At 56.0% G+C, this 15,963-nt stretch overlaps 1 protein-coding gene across 3 annotated transcripts; it reads left to right on the top strand.

Moving 5' to 3' along the window:
- The first annotated feature begins 6,412 nt into the window (after window positions 1–6,412).
- MCAT (malonyl-CoA-acyl carrier protein transacylase) lies at window positions 6,413–14,654 on the top strand. Of its 3 annotated transcripts, XM_039237215.1 has the most exons (5): window positions 6,413–6,874; window positions 7,954–8,041; window positions 11,044–11,261; window positions 11,692–11,741; window positions 14,106–14,191. In XM_039237215.1, the coding sequence occupies exons 1-4, from the start codon at window positions 6,446–6,448 to the stop codon at window positions 11,710–11,712; spliced, it is 756 nt and encodes a 251-aa protein (XP_039093146.1). In that variant the 5' UTR covers window positions 6,413–6,445; the 3' UTR covers window positions 11,713–11,741; window positions 14,106–14,191. The 3 variants fall into 3 exon arrangements, with proteins under 3 accessions (XP_039093146.1, XP_039093129.1, XP_039093138.1); XM_039237198.1 differs by lacking the exon at window positions 11,692–11,741 and having other exon boundaries at window positions 14,106–14,654; XM_039237207.1 differs by lacking the exons at window positions 11,044–11,261; window positions 11,692–11,741 and having other exon boundaries at window positions 14,106–14,654.
- The last annotated feature ends 1,309 nt before the right edge of the window (window positions 14,655–15,963 follow it).

Below are 15,963 nucleotides of genomic sequence, written 5' to 3'. Positions count from 1 at the left end.
TGACCTCCACTTTGTCAGAGTCACCCTGATGGGCCCGGCATGTCCGGCCAGGGCCTTGGACGTCTCACCTCCTCATCTACAGTGCTGCTTTACTACTGAAGCCCAGGGTCTGTCCTTGGGCTGAGGGCCCCTCAGCCTCCAGGAGCCGAAGTTGCCCGAACTGGTCCTCGGTATGAACTTGAACTACAGCTTCTTCTCCCCAGCCACGGTGGCTTGGAGCGTCCTGGGCTGCAGCACAAATAATTTTGCCCTTTCGAGCCCCTTCCTCCTTTGATTGCTTTGATAAAATGACAAGTATAATCCCGGCTAGATTGTTTCTTTTTCTTCTTATTTTCAAAGAAATTAAAACAAGGGGTTCCTGGCTGGCTCAGTGGGTAGAGCACGCAACTCCTAACCTCAGGGCTGTTTGAGCCCCACATTGGGCAAGGAGCCTACTTGAAAAAAAGCGGGGCACCTGGGTGGCTCCGTCAAATGGAACATGTGAGTCTCTATCTCAGAGGTGTAGGTTCGAGCCCCGTGCTGGGTGTAGAGATTACTTTAAAAAAGAAAATATTTTAATTCATTCGTTAATTAATTCATTAATTAAGATAAGTTATTTAGTTAGCTAGTTAGTTAATCAAAATAAATTGCAACATTTTCCTGGGTCCCTCAAAGTATTGTGCCAGCTGGCGCTGTCACTGCCGGCCCTGATGAAATCGGTCTGGCCACACCTCCCAGCGAGCTGCCAGCCTGCACCCGCTTCCTGTAAGGAGGTGCCTGTGGCTTGGCCAAGTGGCACACTCACCTCCCCCCGGAAGGTTCGTGGGGAGGAGACGGTGCAGCTTCCCTCCAGCCTCACCCCTACTACCCATGGGGCTCAAGGCTCAAAGACATCTGCCCCCACATGTCTGCTGCCTGCCACGGTCAAAGGGAGGGGCCGAGAACAAACGCACAGGTTTGTGTGAAGTCCACACACCTCTCACAGACGTGACCCTGCAGTTTGGGGGGGGCGGCGGCTGCCCTAGGGATTCATGCTGCAGGTCTTCGTGTGGAGGGAGATGCCACACCGGGTGTGCCTGGATACTTTCACCTCGCTCCTGCCCAGCCCCCCGGACCCCACCTGAGCCTGGGCTACAGTCCCTGTCCCTCCTCCGAGCAGCAGCGGCAGCCCCTAGCTGCCCCCAGCTCCCCCCTTGTGTCTCCCACTGCCCTCCTCTGCTGAGGACCCTCCAAGCCTCCCACTGCTTAGGATCCAGTCCAGACTGGCACTGGAGGCCCTGGCAAACTGGGGTCAAGGCGACCACCTCACCCTTTCCCACCTCTGTGTCCCTGCCTAGAGCACCCCCCACCCCGTACCCTGGACACCCCTCGTGTCCGAGTCTGACTGCTCTCCAGTGCCGTGCCGGCAAGCTCTTCCAAAACCCCAACTCTGTGCCTCCCCCATTCTAAGTAGGCAGTGACCTCTAAGCTCCACAGCACTGAACTTGGAACTGGTCCTGGGCATTTGGCCTATATATTGAGCACCTCAGGGTGCCCAGCCCTGGGCTGAACCCTGGAGGATACAACACAACCAAACCCAACCTTTGGCCTCAGTCGATCCAGGAGGGAGGCACGGAAAACACCCCCACAGGTTCAGAGAGGTGAGGGAGCAACCCGAAGTCACACAGCGCCAGAGCGGTGGAGTCCGGATTCCCACCCAGGTGCCCCCAGGATCTGCACTCTTAACCAGGGTGTCATTGGGCTTCCCAATTCCACGTGGAATTCAGGGAAAGTATTTCCTTATATTTTATTTATGAGCTTACCTTATTACATGAGAAATCCACATTTATTGTAAAGGAATTGGAAAACACAGAGGAAAACATAAAACCACCTAGTCACCCATAGCCTAGAGCAAAACACAGCCAACACTTAAGTGACTTTGTCCACGCCTTTTTCCAAGAGCGTCACACACTCCTTTACAAGAACACCTTCACGCTGTAAATGGTTTTATAATTTTTCTTCCCCTCACAATAAATCAGAAGCCTCCTTCCACATTAGCAAACCTTTGTCTACATTGTTTTTACCTCATTGGGAAGGGTTCCCTACAAACAGAAATGTATATAAAACGCTGTGGACCCTTTAAAATAAAAATAAAAAGACACCTGAGTGTCCCCTCCCCAGGTTAAGGAAGAGAAGATTGCCAGGGCTCTTGGTATTCTCTTTGATTCCTTCCTGTCACCCCAAGGTCACCTCTAACTGGACTTGTGAGTTAAATATGCCTGTGCTTTCCTTTAGAAGTCTTTTTTTTTTTTAATGTTATTTATTTTTGAGAGAGACAGAGCATGAGCAGGGGAGAGTCAGAGAGAGAGGGAGACACAGAATCTGAAGCAGGCTCCAGGCTCTGAGCTGTCAGCACAGAGCCTGACGCGGGGCTCGAACTCACGAACCGTGAGATCATGACCTGAGCGAAGTTGGATGCTTAACCGACTGAGCCCCCCAGGCGCCCCTCCTTTAGAGTTGTATTAATACCACCCAGGTAGGACTCTACTGACTAGCTTTGAACCGCTGGGGCAGCATCCACCTGGCTGGAGAGGGCAGGCATCACGGTCAGACCAGAGGCAGATCCCTGGGAAGGAAAAACAGAATTGGGCCTCTGACAAACATTGGCAAGGTTGGGGGTGAGGCTCCCCTGGCGGCACGTCTGCGGCTGCGACGTGGCCATTTAGCAGGAAATGGTCAGAGGCTTGGGCTTTTCTGTGTCCTTGCTTGTGAGCTCATTGGACGTGTGTCCAGATCTCAGGAGTAGGGGTGCTCACTTCTGTGAGGGGGGGAACGGGCAGCTGAGGAAGCAGCAGGGAGTGGAGGCGAGAAGAGGTATCAATCCGTGATCAAGACCGGCCAAGTGCAGGCAGGAATCTGGGCCAGGCTCACTGGGGATTCTGTCCCCACGTAGGTAGTAGAGTAACTGCCCGGGGCTTGGTGACGGCGGCCCTTGTAGGCGTGGGGCACACATCATTCCAGGGGCTCTCTTGGCCACCACCTCGGGGATGCCCTCCTCCCCTCTGCTGTCTGACTCCTCATTTCCTAGATGGATCCCCCCACGTTTGTGATGAGCCCATTCTCCAGGGGGTCTTGACATAGACTGCGTAGGAGACACCGTTTTGAAATCTTGCATTCTAGGGGCTCGTGGGCGGCACATCAGTTAGCATCCGACTCTTGGTTTCCGCTCAGGTCATGATCTCACGTTTTCATGAGTTCGAGCCCCGCATCAGGCTCCCGTGCTGACAGTGCAGTGCCTGCCTCGGATTCTCTCTCTCTCTCTCTCTCTTTCTCTCTCTCTCTCTCTCTCTCTCCATCTCTGCCCCTCCTCCACTCGCACTGTCTCTGTCCCTCTCAAGATAAAAGAAGAAATCTTGCCTTCTCTCTCATGGTTGACTGATGCTTCGCTGAGTAAGAACTCAAAATTGGAGACCACTGTCCCTCCAGGTCATGAAGACATCCAGTCTTCCAGACACTCAGTGGCTTCCAGCCACAAGGCTGATGAGCAGGCCGAAGCCATTCAGAGATTGGAGCCTTGGCATGTGACCTGTTTTGTTCTTCCTGGAGGGTTTTCAGATGTTTGCCCCTAGGGGCACCTGGGTGGCTCAGTTGGTTAAGCGTCCGACTTTGGCTCATGTCATGATCTCATGGTTCGTGGGTTTGAGCCCCGTGTCGGTCTCTGTGCTGACAGCTCAGAGTCTGGAGCCTGTTTCAGATTCTGTGTCTCCTTCTCTCTCTGACCCTCCCCTGCTCATGTTGTCTCTATCTCTTTCTCTCAAAAATAAATAAAGCATTAAAAAAATATATTTTTGTCCCTAGAGGTCTGGACTGTCACACGGATAGTCCTTATGTGGGTCTAATTTCATCCATTATGCCCATGCTCAGGGGACCCTCCCATATAGGAAACTCATACCCTTAATTTTTCAGAAACTGAATTTTTTTTTTTTTTTTTTTGATGATTTCCTTCCCTCCATTTTCTCACTTCTCTTTCTGAAACCCCTGTTACTCAGAATCCTCGACTTCCTAGGCTGGTCCTGTAACTTCCTTTTCTTTTCTGCTTCTCATGGGCTTTTGGTTTTGGTTTGAGTTTTGGATTCTAGGGTTTTACCTTCTGTGAGGTTTCCTCAACTGTCTCTTCCTGGCTTTCTATTGAGTTTTTCAATTCTGCTGTTGTACTCTTTAATTTCTGAGGGATTCTTAATTGTTTTCTAAATGTTCTTTTTTTATATATAACTTTTTGTTGATTTTTTTTCATGGATATAGCACCTTCTCTTACTTCTCAACTATCTGTGATAGTTTTCTTAAAACAATTATTTTCTTCTCTTATCATAGGCTCTGAATCCCATGCATTGTAGGGGGGGGGTGTGTGTGTGTTTTCTGTTTATAAGAGGCTTTCCTCAGATGCTTGGGAATTTTGGGCCGGCTGCTCATGATTAGGAGGGAGGAAAATACGTGTGTGGATGGTATTTGTTGGTTTAACATCATGTAAGTCGGAACTTGTCTGGCCATCTCTCTGGGAACTTCCTGGATTGTCAATATCTTTCAGATTTCCTCTTGGACTGGTCAGATTCCCCACAGTCCTTCAGTCTCTTTTGTGGAGGGTAAGGGCCTGGCTCCAGGTTTCTGGGAGCTTAGTGAAGGAGAGCATCGGAGGAGGTCTCTGCATTCAGCATTCAGCATCCACCCACTTTAGCGGAGTACCCACATTCCCCACTGTCCCGGTCCAGTCCTTTCCGGAGCTAAATCCCAAATGTTTGCCAGAATGAGGGAGGGGCACCACTCAGTGGCAGAGAGAGGGGCCTAAAGATCTAACTGTTCAGGGCTCCTGGGTGGCTCAGTCAGTTAAGCAGTTAACTCTTGGTTTCGGCTCAGGTCATGATCTCACCGGTTGTGAGTTTGAGCCCTGCACTGGGGTCTCTGCTGTCTGCACAGAGCCCACTTCAGATCCTCTGTCCCCACCACTCTCTCTCTGCCACTCCTCCCTCACATGCTGTCTCTAAAAGAAACAGTAAAGATCTAACTGTTCTTCAAAGATGCCTTCAAATAGTCCACTTTATTTTACCCTTCTTTCACCCTTAGATCTATAAGCAGCCAGTTCCTAAGCTTTTGACAAGTCTCCTGATAAATAAGATGTGGTCAGCTTCCCCCACCGTCAGGAGGGATGTGGCTGTCTGGAGTCTGCGAAGTCAGGTAATACTGGTCTTCCTGCTTTTCAGCTTCCAGGCTTTGTTGCAAGGGCCCTCTTTCTGGTTCTCCCTGTCCTGGCGGATTTATGCCTTTAAAAGATTCCTTTCCTGTGTATTTATAGGCTTCTGGAGGCAGTGTGTATTCTATTCACGTCTTAACCTGAAAATCAACTCCACATCTTTGATGACCTCAGGGTCATATCATCTGCTGTAACCCATTTAAGAAATCTCTCGTCGAATGTATGGCTCATTTCCACTTTTTTCTTGTTAAAAGCAAGGGTGCACTGGATGTTCTGCGAGTTAGGGCTTTGTGCATTTGATTCGTAGGACAAACTCACTGAAGTAGATTTGCAGATGTAATTCTACCTGGATCTTTCTCATGATGAGGGGTGTGTGTGTATGTCTGTCTCCTGGGCTGGCAGGAAATGAGAGAGGAGCAGAGGGTAAGTGGGGTGAGATCAGAGTTACACTCTCCCCGTCGCAGCCTTACACCACTGCTCAGAAACCTATAACCCGTATTTCCAATGCCTCTCCAGACTCTAAACACCTGTCATTCAGTCTTTGTGTCTTGCCCACTCATCTGTAAACTGAGGATAATAACAGCACCTATCCATCACCGTGTTGCTGGGAGGAATTAAATCAGCTAATGCCAGGGGGGTGCCTGGTTGGCTCAGTCAGTAGAGCAAGAGACTCTTGATCTAAGGGTCATGAGTTCAAGCCCTACATCGGACATGGAGCCTACTTTAAAAATACATACATACATACAAAATAAGCTAATGTCGGGAAAATATCCAGGGCTTTGTTCAATGGAACAGATGCTTATTGGATACCCATAGGTGCCTGTTTGGCTGCCTGTTTGGCTTGTAGGCAAGATTCTCCAAGACCACACAGAGCTGCTGAGAAATCAGGAGAAATAACGTGGAAAGTCTCAAACCCCTTCACAAGCTAGGTAGAAAGAGTGAGTGTTACAGTGCGCTCGCTGTTCTGGCAACAACTTCTTGCGCGGGCTGACGGCTCTGCGGTGCCCGGCGTTTCTCGCTCCTTCCTCCGCGGGGCTGCCGGGAGCGCCTGGGTCACGCCAGGCCCTGGCGCGCAGCCGCACAGGCTTTCGGAGCCGGGGCGGAACCCGTAGCCTCGGAACCTTTCTTCCCGCCCTAGGTTGCCCCCGACCCGCCCGGCAGGAAATGCGTCAAGGACCGCGCCGCGTCGCCCTCGCTGCGCCCCGGTCGCCACGGAAACGCACGGGGGCCCGCGGCCCCGCCATGAGCTTACGCGTGGCGCGTGGCGCGTGGGCCTGGGGCTGGGGCGCGCGCTGCCGCCGGGCCGCTGCGAACTTCCCGCTGCCCCCGCCGGGCGCCGTGAACGTGGCGGAGCTGCTGCGAGATGCCATGGCCGCGGAGGAAGGGCCCCGCGAGGCGGAGGCGCGGCGGCGGCGGCGGCCGCCGGGCCAGTGCTCGGTGCTGCTCTTCCCGGGCCAGGGTAGCCAGGTGGTGGGCATGGGCCGGGGGCTGCTCGGCTACCCGCGCGTCCGCGAGCTCTACGCCGCCGCCCGCAGCGTGCTGGGCTACGACCTGCTGGAGCTGAGCCTGCACGGGCCGCAAGAGGACCTGGACCGCACCGTGCACTGCCAGCCCGCTGTCTTCGTGGCTTCGCTGGCCGCCGTCGAGAAGCTGCATCACCTGCAGCCCTCGGTGAGGCCCGGCTCTGCGCCAGCTCTGCCATCCCGGCCAGGGCGCCCCTGCCAGGCCCGAGCGCTCCCACGTCTAACGCAGATTCTTACCGAGTGCCCCCTCGGCGCCAGGCACTGTCCTGGGCGTTGGGGATACAGCCCTGGACAAAACAGGGAGCCGTGCCCCAGCGGAGCCTGCATGTTCGGGGAAGGGAGATAGATAATGAAGAATAAATATACTGTCTAAATGACCTAGTATGTTAAATAGGGTGTCCCAGAAGGGAAAATGGAGCAGGGAAAGGGGTTCAGGAGTCGAGGGCTGGGCTGCGATTTTGAATAACCCTAGTCGTTTGTTGATTCCTAAATTATTTTAGAAGGATTAAACTTCATCCTTAAATGAAGGATCGTTAAGATGTGTGAGAATGTCACTTCACTTGAAGGCGTGAATTGACTATTAATGTTTAATAATATGAGGACAGTAAATGTTTAGCTGCTACTTTACACCCTTTACTCCATTCTCAGGTGAGGTAAATACAGTTACTTTGTGGATGAGGAAAGGTGATTCAGAGACGGGAACGGAATTAGTTGAGTGGTCCTGTGGAGTCTAGTAACAAGTGCTGCCCCTGCGCCAGGTCTGTGCTTCCGCACTTCAGAGACATTATCTTCGCGCAGTCTTCTTAGTAGTCTTGTGAGGTAGGTTCTGCCCTGTCCCCATTCCACAGACGGGAAACTGAGGCTCAAAGAAGTTAGAAAACTCTCCCAGGCTTAGAGTACAAATCCAGCTCTCTGTGACCCTGAGGCATGTTATGTTCTATGCTTAGCTCCCTCCAGCTCCATCAGGCCCGAGAGGCATCTCCAGGGCGGAGGCAGGAGAATCCAGGGCCCTGGGTTGGAGTCCCACTTCCACCAGAGTCCACCAGCCGGGGAAGGCCCTCGTCGGTAGGAGGAGTGCCCTCTTGTAGCCAGAGCACCAGGCCAGCGGCCCCTGGCTCCCCGGAGCCTCTCCACACCCTGCCAGCTGTCAAGTGCAGAGCCCCAGACTGACCCCCCAACCCCACGCCCCCGAGAACTTGGCCTCACGTCCTGCCTCTGTCGCCACAGGTTATTGAGAACTGCGTCGCTGCTGCCGGATTCAGTGTGGGAGAATTTGCAGCCCTCGTGTTTGCGGGAGCCATGGAGTTTTCAGAAGGTACCCAGGAAGGGGTTCGGGTTTGTGCTGGGGTGTTCTCTTGCTGGGCTCAACTGGGGACACAGGACACTGCCACAAATCATCCTGGAGCCACTCGGGTGATAAAGGAGCACATAGATGAGAGCGGCATTAGAGCCCGAGGACCAGACTTCACCTTGACTCCGTTTTAAGCCGGAAGGGTTCATGGGGTGGGGGTGGGGGTGGGGGTTTCTTTCTTTCTTAGAATCTCCTGAGCTCTGTCTGCTTGACTGTCCCCGCCCTGTCCTGGGTGTTCTCTGTCCACTCACACACCACAGTGCCTGTCACATGATTGTGTTCCACAGACAGTCCTGGAATGAAAAAGAGTAACTGATTGTTTGATCTTGAGCCTGTGAGTTTCACTTTTTTTTTCTTTAATGTTTATTTATTTTGGGGAGAGCATAAGTAGGGGAGGGACGGAGAGAGGGGGACAGGGAATTCAAAGTGGTCTCCACACTTGACAGGCTGACAGTAGCAAGCCCGAGGTGGGGCTTGAACTCACGAACCGCGAAATTATGACCTGAGCTGAAGTCATGCTCAACCGACTGAGCCACCCAGGCGCTCCGTATCAGTTTTACTTCTTAAGGGTTTTGCTCATAGTGGGGCGCCTGGGTGGCTCAGTCAGTTAAGCATCCGACTTCAGCTCAGGTCATAATCTCGGAGTCCATGAGTTCGAGCCCCATGTCAGGCTCTGTGCTGACACCTCAGAGCCCAGATACGGTGTCGGATTCTGTGTCTCCCTCTTTCTGTGCCCTTCCCTGCTCGCACTCGGTGTCTGTCTCTCTCAAAAAATAAGTAAACATTAAAAAATGTTTAAAAAAGAATTTTGCTCATAGTTAAACCATTTTGCTTATAGTTAAATATGGGCAGAGGACTTGAACAGACATTTCTCAAAAGAAAACATACGCATGGCCAACAGGCACATGAAAAGATGTTCAGCATCACTCAGCATTAGGGAAATGCACATCAAAACCGCACTGGGATACCCGCTCACACCCCCAGGATGGCTTTAGCTAAGAAAATGTAGTAATAATAATAGTGTTGGCAAGAATGAGAAACTAGGACCCTCAGACATTGCGGGTGAGGCTGTAGAATGGCGCGGCCGCGGTGGAAGTTCGGCAGTTCCTCAGGAAGTTAACAGATAGAATTACCGTGTGGCCCCACGGTTCTACCCATAGGTATGTACCCAGCAAATGAAAACATGCATCCACGCAGAAAAACCTGTACACAGGTGTTCACAACAGCATTGCTCACAACAGCCGAAAGAGAGAAACAGCCCACGTGGCCATCAGATGATGAGGAACGAATTGCCCTCCGTCTGTGTAACAGCGTGTCACTGGGCCGTGACAGGGGCTACAGTGCTGATCAGGGTGCAGCAGGATGAACCTCAAAAGCGTGCTCAGAAAAAGAAGCCATGCACACACGGTCACATAACCACGTGGTCCCTTTCATGCGGAATATCCAGAATCTGCAAATCCACAGGGACAACAGACGAGAGGTTACTGGGGGCAGAGAAAGGAGAAATGGGAAGGGGTTCCTTAGCGGATATGGGGTGTTTTGTGGGAATAACAGAAAACCACTGAATTATGCACTCGAAACTGGTTATATTTTATGTGATTTTTACTTCAGTGGGGTTTTTTTAGGTTTTTAAAGAAAATTTTTTTAATGTTTATTCAGTTTTAAGAGACAGACACAGAATCCGAAGCAGGCTCCAGGCTCTGAACTGTCAGCACAGAGCCTGACATGGGGCTCAGACTCAAACCGTGAGATCAGACCTGAGCCAAAGTTGGACGCTCAACTGACTGAGCCCCCCAGGCGCCCCAATTTCAGTGTTTTAAAATGCAGCATTGTGGCCCCGTTAAGGAAGCAATAAGAATTGTTGCACATTCATGCATCCTAATAAAACTGTTTCATACGTACGTAGTTTTATGTGTACGTAATTTGCAGAATTACAGCGTATGTGCATCCTGGTTTTACTTCACTTGACGATTTGCGTAGTTCCCCAATGCCTGCGTGGGAGGGGCTCTCTCCTCTTTTCCCGTGTGTTCTCTCCTCCCTCCTCCCCGGGGCCATCACTGTGTTTCCCCCTTAGCCTTCTGTGTAAGGGGCCAGTGGACGGGTCCCTCACCCTCTCCTTGGTCCGGTCACCCCCTCCCTCCAGGGAGTGGGCCCAGGACCAGGATGGTGGGTGTCCAGCGGTTACAGGCCCTTCTTACGTCACGGCCACAGGCACAGCCCTGTCCTCTCACCTTGCACTTGGGCTGCACTGAACCAGGAGGCTGCATTGCAGCTCGTTCACGTCGGCGGCAGCCGGTTCTCCAACTCCACGTGGGGGCAGTAAAGCTGGATTTAGGAGAATCCTGTATTATTGAAACACTAATTTCCAGTTTTCCCAACAATCTAGCAGATGCGATATTCTCATTCTCTTTATAGTAACTAAAGATTGAGTCCAGAAGGTCACGACTTGCCCGAAACCGCATAGCTCAAAGTCTGTTCCTCTGCACCAGGGTTTCTCAACCGTTGACATTGGGGGCCAGGCGTTCCGTGTCTGGGAGGAGCTGTGCATTGTAGGATGCCGAGCAGGGTCTCTGGCTTCTATCGGCCAGGTGCCGGTAGCATGCGCACGTCTCCCTCACCCCCCCACTCCACTGCTGTGACAATCAGAAGTGGCTGCAGACGCTGCCGTGAGGCAGAATCACCCCTGGTTAAGAAATGCCATCGAACACGAAGCCGGCTTTAAGGCCGGAGCCCTGTGCTTTCCTTTCTCGAATGCCAAGGACAGCACCCGCCCTTTTCGTGATGGCGGCACCATCCCTGCGTAGTGGATGCAGACGCATGGAGCCGTGGCCTTGTGGGCCAGTGATGAATGACCAGCGTCTGCGTCCCCCGCAGGCCGGGTGGGACCTGTGCTTCGTCTCTCGGGTCTGGGCGCCCCTCCTCCATCACGCGCCCTGACTTTTCCAAATGCGCTTCTCTCTGGATAGGTTTGCATGCGGTGAAAATCCGAGCCGAGGCCATGCAGGAAGCCTCGGAAGCTGTCCCCAGTGGCATGCTGTCTGTCCTTGGCCAGCCTCAGTCCAAGTTCGCCTCCGCCTGTTTGGAAGCCCGGGAACACTGCAGGACTCTGGGCATAGAGAACCCTGTGTGCGAGGTGGCCAGCTACCTCTTCCCTGACTGCAGGGTCATCTCAGGACACCTGCAGGTTGGTGTTGATGGGAATGGCCTCCACTGACCCCAGTCCGGTCCGGAAGGCTGGAACTGTCTCACCCACACTCGTGAGCCTGCGGGGGTGCCATGGCCGCTCTGCCTGGCCCCGGCCTTTGGGGAGTGTTTGAGGGCCAGCCGGGGGCAGGGTGGGGGAGGGGGTAGCACTGCAGAGGGAGGCCAGAGACCGGGATACCGTCCCCGCTCCGCCACACATAGATCAGAGCCTTCCTGTAGTAAAGTCTGCGATTCTCACAACCTCCGAGCCGGTTGCTTCCTTAGCAAGAGGAGAAGCCTTTCCTGCTGGGTCGCTCCCTCCTCCTCCCTCCCTCCCCCCTTTTCTTAGGTGTCTGTTTTTGCCCCGAGTTCATTTTCTGTCCTTCTGTCCTTCCTTGCGTTCACTGCTTCCCCCGACGTCTCTGGAGCAGCCCCTCTGTAAGGAGCACTGAGGGTGCCGAGACTGATAAGCCGAGAACAGGTGACCCGAGAACAGGTGACCCGGGTTTGGGGCACAGCAGGGGTCAGGCCCCCCGCTGCCAGAAGGCCTGAGGCACCACAGGGAGCGGTGCTGGGAGGGCGGGTTTGCAGGGGAAGGGGGAGAGCCCCGCCTAGCGGGCACGGAGCGCGTCCACCCGGGATCCCGCGGGGGCTGTGGGTGCAGGCCATGCCTACACGACTCATCCGGCCCTGCAGCCAGTCCCTGCTTCACGGAAGGGGGTCTCACTCGTGTTTTACACACAAGGAAGCCGAGGCAGAGAGAGTGGCCAGCACTCAGATGTGGTGGGGGCAGAATGGAGCTCCGGCCTGTCTCATTCTGGAACCTTCTTCTACTCGACTGTGCTCCATCCGTCATCCCCTGCGAGGCGTTGCCGGTGTGCCCGGTGTCTTTGTGAATCTCCTCGGAACCAGTGAGAGCCACAGTCCCTCTTGTGGCAGCTCTGAGATGACAGGAAGACCAGGGACTGTGGCCCCACGTTGCTCATTCCCGTCAACAGCCTTGGAAGGGCGGAGCCTCCCCCAGCAGCTCCCAGAGTGTCCACTGCCCAGGACGCCGACCCCTCGGGTCCCGGGTTTGGCCCTGTGCTCGGTCGGACGTGCCGCAGCAGAGAGCCCAGGCGAGGCCGGGGCCTCCCGTGAGCAGGGCAGCTGACGTGACAGAGCTCCCGGGCCTCTGCTAAACCGGCGCCGGGGCTGGGGACCAGCCGCAGAGGAGCCCGCCGCACCCCGGCTGTGGCTCGACTCCTGCGGCCCCGACCTGGGACTTGCGCTGGACCGCTCCGGAGACCTTACGTGGAAGGATGCTGAGTGACGCAGGAAGTGCCACGGAGTAGCCGTCCGTGTCGATGCCACAGCCCACACGGTCGGGGCCTGGTGGGGAGGCCTATGTTGGGGGGGGGTCCCGGGTGCCCCACGGCGGGCTGGGGACAAGGGAGAGTGGTGGCGATGTGAGGCGTCAGGACAAGCAGGACCCTGCTGCAGTGATGGCCAGCCGGCCCCCTCAGGGCTTCCTGTGGGCGTGGCCCACTTCCGGTACCAGGCTGAGCTGGGCTCTGTGCTGAGCTGGGCTCTGTGCCCAGCTGCCGGGCTCCCGGCACGGGACAGCGGGACACGGTGAGCCACAGGTGGCATTGGCCGAGCCTGGGGGCCGTGTGGGGAGGGCCCACAGAGACCAGTGAACGAGTGCCACCCAGCCGAAACTGCGAATCCTTCCCTGCCCTTCCGGGGCACAGATAGCCATCCTGTTACGTACTTTTCCAGTGGACGTGGATGGGCATGGCCTCCGAGACCCTTGTCAGCCCTTACATCGCGCCTGTGTGCCGCCAGAGTTCTCCTTAGTAGCCTGTGGGCTAACTATTGTCGTTAGCCCCATTTCCTAGATGAGAGAACTGAGGCGCGGAGAGGTAAGGCAGAACTGCCCAAGGTCACGCAGCTGCTGTGACGGAGGCTTCCCTTCGGGCTTCTAGGGAGCGGCTGCCTGGCTTCTGAGCCGCTGCAGATGGGGACAGCCTGGAGAGACGTGGACACGCGGCTCAGCGCCCAGGAGGCCTCAGCAGGTCCCAGCGGGGGCCGTCAGGGTGGCAGGCCCCGGGCTGTGCCGGAGGGTATGGGGCCTCTTAACAGTATCTACTATTTTTTTAAAATATTTGCAAATTACGTCGTTTGCAGACAGTCCCAAGTTTGGGCGCGTTAGCCCATGAGGCCCCTTCTGAGCCGAGACCCCTTCAGCGGAAGGCTTTTGGCTTCTGGGAGACAGAGCTCTCTCCTCGAGAGAGAGCTCAGCTGAGGGGGCTCTGAGAGAAGGAAAGGAGGCCGGGGGGCTCCTGAATTTTTATCGTGAGGTTTACAGAGCAGTAGGAAAACGGCTCTCACAGTTTGGAAGGGTAGCCGGCAGCTCACCGAAAGCCAGCAGGAGGCAGCGCGTTCCCGCGCGTGCCGCCCTCTCACCCCCCCCCCCCCGTGGGATCTCCTCCCGGCACCTGGCGTGGCAGGTGCGCCGGTGCTCGTTCTGTGGGTGAAAACGGTTCAGAGAGGCCGAGTGACCTGCCCGGAGCCCCGGGCCGCGTAGGAGGCGCCGGGACGGACCCCGCTTCCTGGCCTCCGTCTCTTTCGGCCCCGCCGTTGTCGCCTGCGCGGGTGGGCTGTGCGAGTGGCCGCCCCCCAGGGCGGGACGAGGGGTGCCAGCCGCATGGCCGGCTTGAGCTGGAGCAGAGAGGCAGGCGAGCCTGTCCCCGCAGCTGCTGACGGAGCAGGTGTGGACGTGCGGGGGTGGCAGCCCCCGTGCAGGACTGGCCGTCTCTCCCCCAGGACGACCTTGGCTTAGACTTCCTCTCCTTCCCTCCAGGCCCTGCACTTCCTCCAGAGGAACTCCTCCAAGTTTCACTTCAGACGCACCAAGATGCTGCCGGTCAGCGGCGGGTTCCACACCCGCCTCATGGAGCCGGCCGTGGAGCCCCTGGCCCGGGCCTTGGAGTCCGTCAGCGTCAAGAAGCCTCTGGTTTCCGTCCACTCGAACGTCGATGGGAACAGATACACGCATCCCAAACACATCCCGAAACTGCTGGTGCGCCAGGTGGTCTCCCCGGTGAAGTGGGAGCAGACGATGCACGCCGTGTACGAGAGGAAGAGGGGCACGGAGTTCCCCCGGACCTTCGAAGTGGGGCCTGGGCAGCAGCTGGGCAGCGTCCTCAAGAGCTGTAACCTGCAGGCCTGGAAGGCGTACGGGCACGTGGGCGTCCTGGAGGACGATGGGGCCTAGCCCGGCCCTGCGGGGGGCGGGGGGCCCCGGACCTGCCCTGCCTTTCCAGAGGCTTCCTCCTCCTGGAGTGATGGGGAGGCGTGGTCTGCAAAGTGCTTTGAATGCCGCATAAAAAGCGCTGAGAGTATTTCTTTACTGGACAGGACCCGCTTCTCCGTTTCCCCCCTGGGGCATGTTCGGGGGGGGGGGCGGGGGAGAGGCCCGAAAGCCTGGGTGAGGTCCGGCTCTGCCTGGCGGCTCCTCTAAAGTGGGCAGAAACCACCAGCCTGGCAGGTGTGGCCTAGGGACTGCAAGGGTTCGGCCTGTTGCCGCGTGGGTGCCGTGGGCTTGACGGCCGAGGGGCAGGCCGGCGCCAGACGGGTCCTCCGCTGCCCCGGCAGCCCGTGGACGCCCACAGCCAGCATCTTAGCACTGGTGTCACTGAGTGCAAAGGGCTTTGAGGCACAGCTGGCCTTGGCAGTCATTGTGCCCACCCCCTCACTCAGCAGTTAGGAGATCCAGTGCGACGTTTGTTGACTCCCCCGACAGTATTGAGTGCCTGCTGTAAGCCTGTGAACGAGTGGCCTCTACCTTGGCGGGGAGGAGGGTCCTTCGCGAGGAGGGAGGGGCCTGGGGAGGCTGGCTGAGGGCCCTGTTGTGCCACCCCTACCCCCAGGCATCCCTGTGATGGGTGAGCGTCTGCTGTGCGCCCGTGACCCAGCCTGGCACAGGCGACCCCCGGAGAGCTGCTCGGCCGGCCCCACAGCGGGAGCAAAGTGCAGGTTCTCTGTGGACGCGGCTCCTGCACTGACACCAAGGGGTGAGCCTAAGCTTCTTGGTGGCTCTTTCACTGAGCAGCGATAGCAGGAGACCACTGGTGAGAAACCACTGCATCTATCTAGAAATGTTGCTATTGTGCAGACCCGTGTCAAATCCTGGAGGGGTTTCTCCGTAATTCAACAGTGTTTCTCAACGGGGGCCCCGTTGGCCTTTGGGCAGAACTGGACGGCGTTGTGTGGACTGTGGCACAGCATGCGGACAGCTGTCCCGGCTCCTGGCCTCTCCTGGCCCCTAGCGCCTCCTGGCGTTGTGGCCCCGACACGGCCCCGTGTGTCCACAGCCCCAGAGACCCCTGCGGATGCGACCACGAGCCCGGATTTCACCACGGCCTGAGTTGACCTGTTGTTTGGAGTTCAGCGGCGAAATAGCTCTCTCAAAATTTTGTTGTGGAAATTTCCAAACGTTCACAAAGAGTCTTGCTATTATTTTTAAGTAATTGCCGAGTCTGCCGGAACCCTCCTCACTGAGGGCTTCAGTCGCAGGCAGCTTTGGGAGAGCAGGCTCTCCAGGCCAGACTTACATTCTCAGGCTGGGCGGCGGGCCGGGCCGTGTCACAGGCCTGCATGCAGCTCCGAGGATCTCGGCCCCGGAGGAGGCAGCTGGAGAAGCAGGGGTTGCGGGGGGC

The sequence above is a fragment of the Hyaena hyaena genome, unplaced genomic scaffold, assembly GCF_003009895.1.
Source record: "Hyaena hyaena isolate Hyena2069 unplaced genomic scaffold, ASM300989v1 scaffold_4, whole genome shotgun sequence".
Taxonomy (NCBI): Eukaryota; Metazoa; Chordata; class Mammalia; order Carnivora; family Hyaenidae; genus Hyaena; species Hyaena hyaena.
Note: the sequence above shows the minus strand (reverse complement) of the source record. Positions and strands in the feature narration are given on the sequence as shown.